This window comes from Electrophorus electricus, chromosome 6 (genome assembly GCF_041902795.1).
Source record: "Electrophorus electricus isolate QZ-2024a chromosome 6, ASM4190279v1, whole genome shotgun sequence".
Classification (NCBI taxonomy): domain Eukaryota; kingdom Metazoa; phylum Chordata; class Actinopteri; order Gymnotiformes; family Gymnotidae; genus Electrophorus; species Electrophorus electricus.
Window position 1 is genome coordinate 2,245,001 of NC_137502.1, and position 2,500 is coordinate 2,247,500.

General features: G+C 51.7%; 1 protein-coding gene across 3 annotated transcripts in view; it reads left to right on the top strand.

Annotated features, from left to right (window-relative positions):
• Positions 1–2,500, top strand: part of lrriq1 (leucine-rich repeats and IQ motif containing 1) — a 32,871-nt gene that overhangs the window by 16,274 nt on the left and 14,097 nt on the right. For all 3 annotated transcript variants that reach the window (XM_081715851.1, XM_081715850.1, XM_081715852.1), the window contains exons 18-20: positions 765–883; positions 992–1,063; positions 1,733–1,818. In XM_081715851.1, coding sequence (XP_081571977.1) covers positions 765–883; positions 992–1,063; positions 1,733–1,818 — 277 coding nt within the window. The remainder of the gene's footprint in view (positions 1–764; positions 884–991; positions 1,064–1,732; positions 1,819–2,500) is intronic.

Sequence of the window (2,500 nt, forward strand, 5' to 3'; positions counted from 1 at the left end):
ACGCATCAGTGAGAGTGCAGTGCTATCAGCCTAATGTGATTCACCACTTGCTTTGAAGCCATAACCACAACAACAGGATACAATTCACCAGCACTATGGCTCCTGAGAGGCTAGCTAATTCCTCAGAGGGCCTCGGAGTGTGTGTGTGTGTTAGACAAACAGGAGGAAATGGAGAGTGACCAGACAGCTTTGCGTTCCGAAGTCTCTCTGAGCAGAGCGCGTGCATACTTGGGAGGGCTGCCGTTGTGGATTGCTGTCGTTGCCCACTGCCCGCGGGACGGCCCGATGTGAGCCTCTCTGGGCGAATGTTCATCAGATTAATTGGCTCCACCAATGGGGTTACTTTTTTTAGTCCGCCCCAAAGCTTCCTGCTCGCACTTCCTGTCCTGAGGAGGTCTCGTTCTGTGAAAGACGAGAGATGGGTGTGTGCCTCATGGTAGTGCCACTCTGACCTGGAGGCAGAGGGTTGAGTGGGTGCCTCACGGTAGTGCCACTCTGACCTGGAGGCAGAGGGCCGGGTGAGTGCCTCACGGTGGCACAGCTCTGAGGCAGTACAGCTGGTGTAGCAGGGATGGAGTTCAACCACACAGCTGGGCGGTGCAGGGACGTAACACCTTTTCACGTGTCTCCGAGAATGTGCTTCCTCTCCTCGTGAAGCACATTCTCTGCGACACGCTGGTCGTCTCACACGAGGTCCCACGTAGTGGAGGATTCCCGTGTGGAAGCAGGGGTCCGTCTCACGACTTTCCTCTGGGACCTTTCAGCCTTCTCTTCTGTCTGAGCTTCATAAGAGTGCACCTGTATTGCCATGGAAAGCCAGGCAGGCCTGGACAGGGAGCGAGGGAATGTCGCAGAAGAGTGAGTCATCTGACCTCAACCACAGGTAATCACCATAAGGGCCATGATGCAGGTGCACCAACTGACTGTTTGTATATGTGTTATGTATTGACGACGTATTGCAAACTTTGTGTACGTGTTTTGTGTATTTCAGAAATCTGTCTCCAACATCGTCACCAAGACTTGCTGCCTTGTCAGAAAGGTCAGAGATGATCCTTGAGGAATGGTACGGCCCTTTTCTCCGCTGCCAAGCTCGGGTGGTTTAACCCGCAGGAAGGAAAGATTAATGCAGACCCTGCACATTCAGATGTTCTCCTCTCCTCTTCTCCTTTCCTCTTTTTTTTTTCCTCTGCTCCCCTCTCCTCTCCTCTCCTCTCCTCTCCTCTCCTCTCCTCTCCTCTCCTCTCCTCTCCTCTTCTCTCCTCTCTCCTCTCCTCTCCTCTCTCCTCCTCTCTCCTCTCCTCTCTCCTCTCATCTCCTCTTCTCCTCTCATTCTCCTCCCCTCTCTCCTCTCCTCTCTCCTCCTCTCTCCTCCTCTCTCCTCTCCTCTCCTCTCCTCCTTTCTCCTCTCCTCTCTCCTCCTCTCTCCTCCTCTCTCCTCTCCTCTCTCCTCTCATCTCCTCTCTTCTCCTCTCATTCTCCTCCCCTCTCTCCTCTCCTCTCCTCTCTCCTCCTCTCTCCTCCTCTCTCCTCTCCTCTCTCCTCTCATCTCCTCTCTTCTCCTCTCATTCTCCTCCCCTCTCTTCTCTCCTCTCCTCTCTCCTCCTCTCTCCTCTCCTCTCCTCTCCTCTCCTCCCTTCTCTTCTCCTCTCCTCTCTTTCTCCTCTCCTCTCCTCTCTTTCTCCTCTGCTCTCCTCTTCTCCTCTCGTTCTCCTCTCCTCTCCTCTCCTCCCAGGGGCATCAGTAGCAGTTCCACCGCCCACCTCATGCTTAAACGAGCCCAAAGGCTGAAGGCCAGGAAGCAGAAGAGAACATTCCTGGGTGAGTGTATTGCTGGTAAACGCTTTGCTTCTGCGTTCTGTTATCCTTCATTTTCATGTATTCATGCTGTCAACATAATAAGAGTCTCTGGAAATATGCAAAATAGAGGAATTTATGAGTCCAGTTCTCTTTATATTTGACACCATATACTTACAGTCATTTTGTATTTCATTTAGGACTGAGTCTTGATGTCATATGGAAATCTGTGGTACAGTTGCGAGGAAAAGTGTGTGTGATCCCTTTAGAGTCCATTTGGACTTGTGTGCAGTTCTCCATGCGTGACTCCTAAAATGTTTCCACCTTATTATTGTCTTATTTAACAAATCGCAAACCCAGCGTTTTACATTGGCATATTGCTGATGTCTCAGACAGTAACCCACTTAAGAGGAAGGTATTTTTAGGCAGGTGTTCCAGTCATTTTGGGAGTGGGTGTAACATATAGGAAACACACACCGTGTGTTTCAAAGGGAGGAGGACAGTGTAGGAGTTCAGGAGTGCACACTGCACTCCCTGGCTGTGTGTGTGCGGCTGAGCACATTGTGTGTGTGCCACTCTGCACCAGCTATTCGTCAGACCCTCCAAACGAACAACGCCATAGCGGGCGAATAGCGGAGCCCACTGGCCTCCTTCAGGCCTGCCTCACGCTTATGACATCACCAGCGTTCACCAGTCAGCCAGTCAG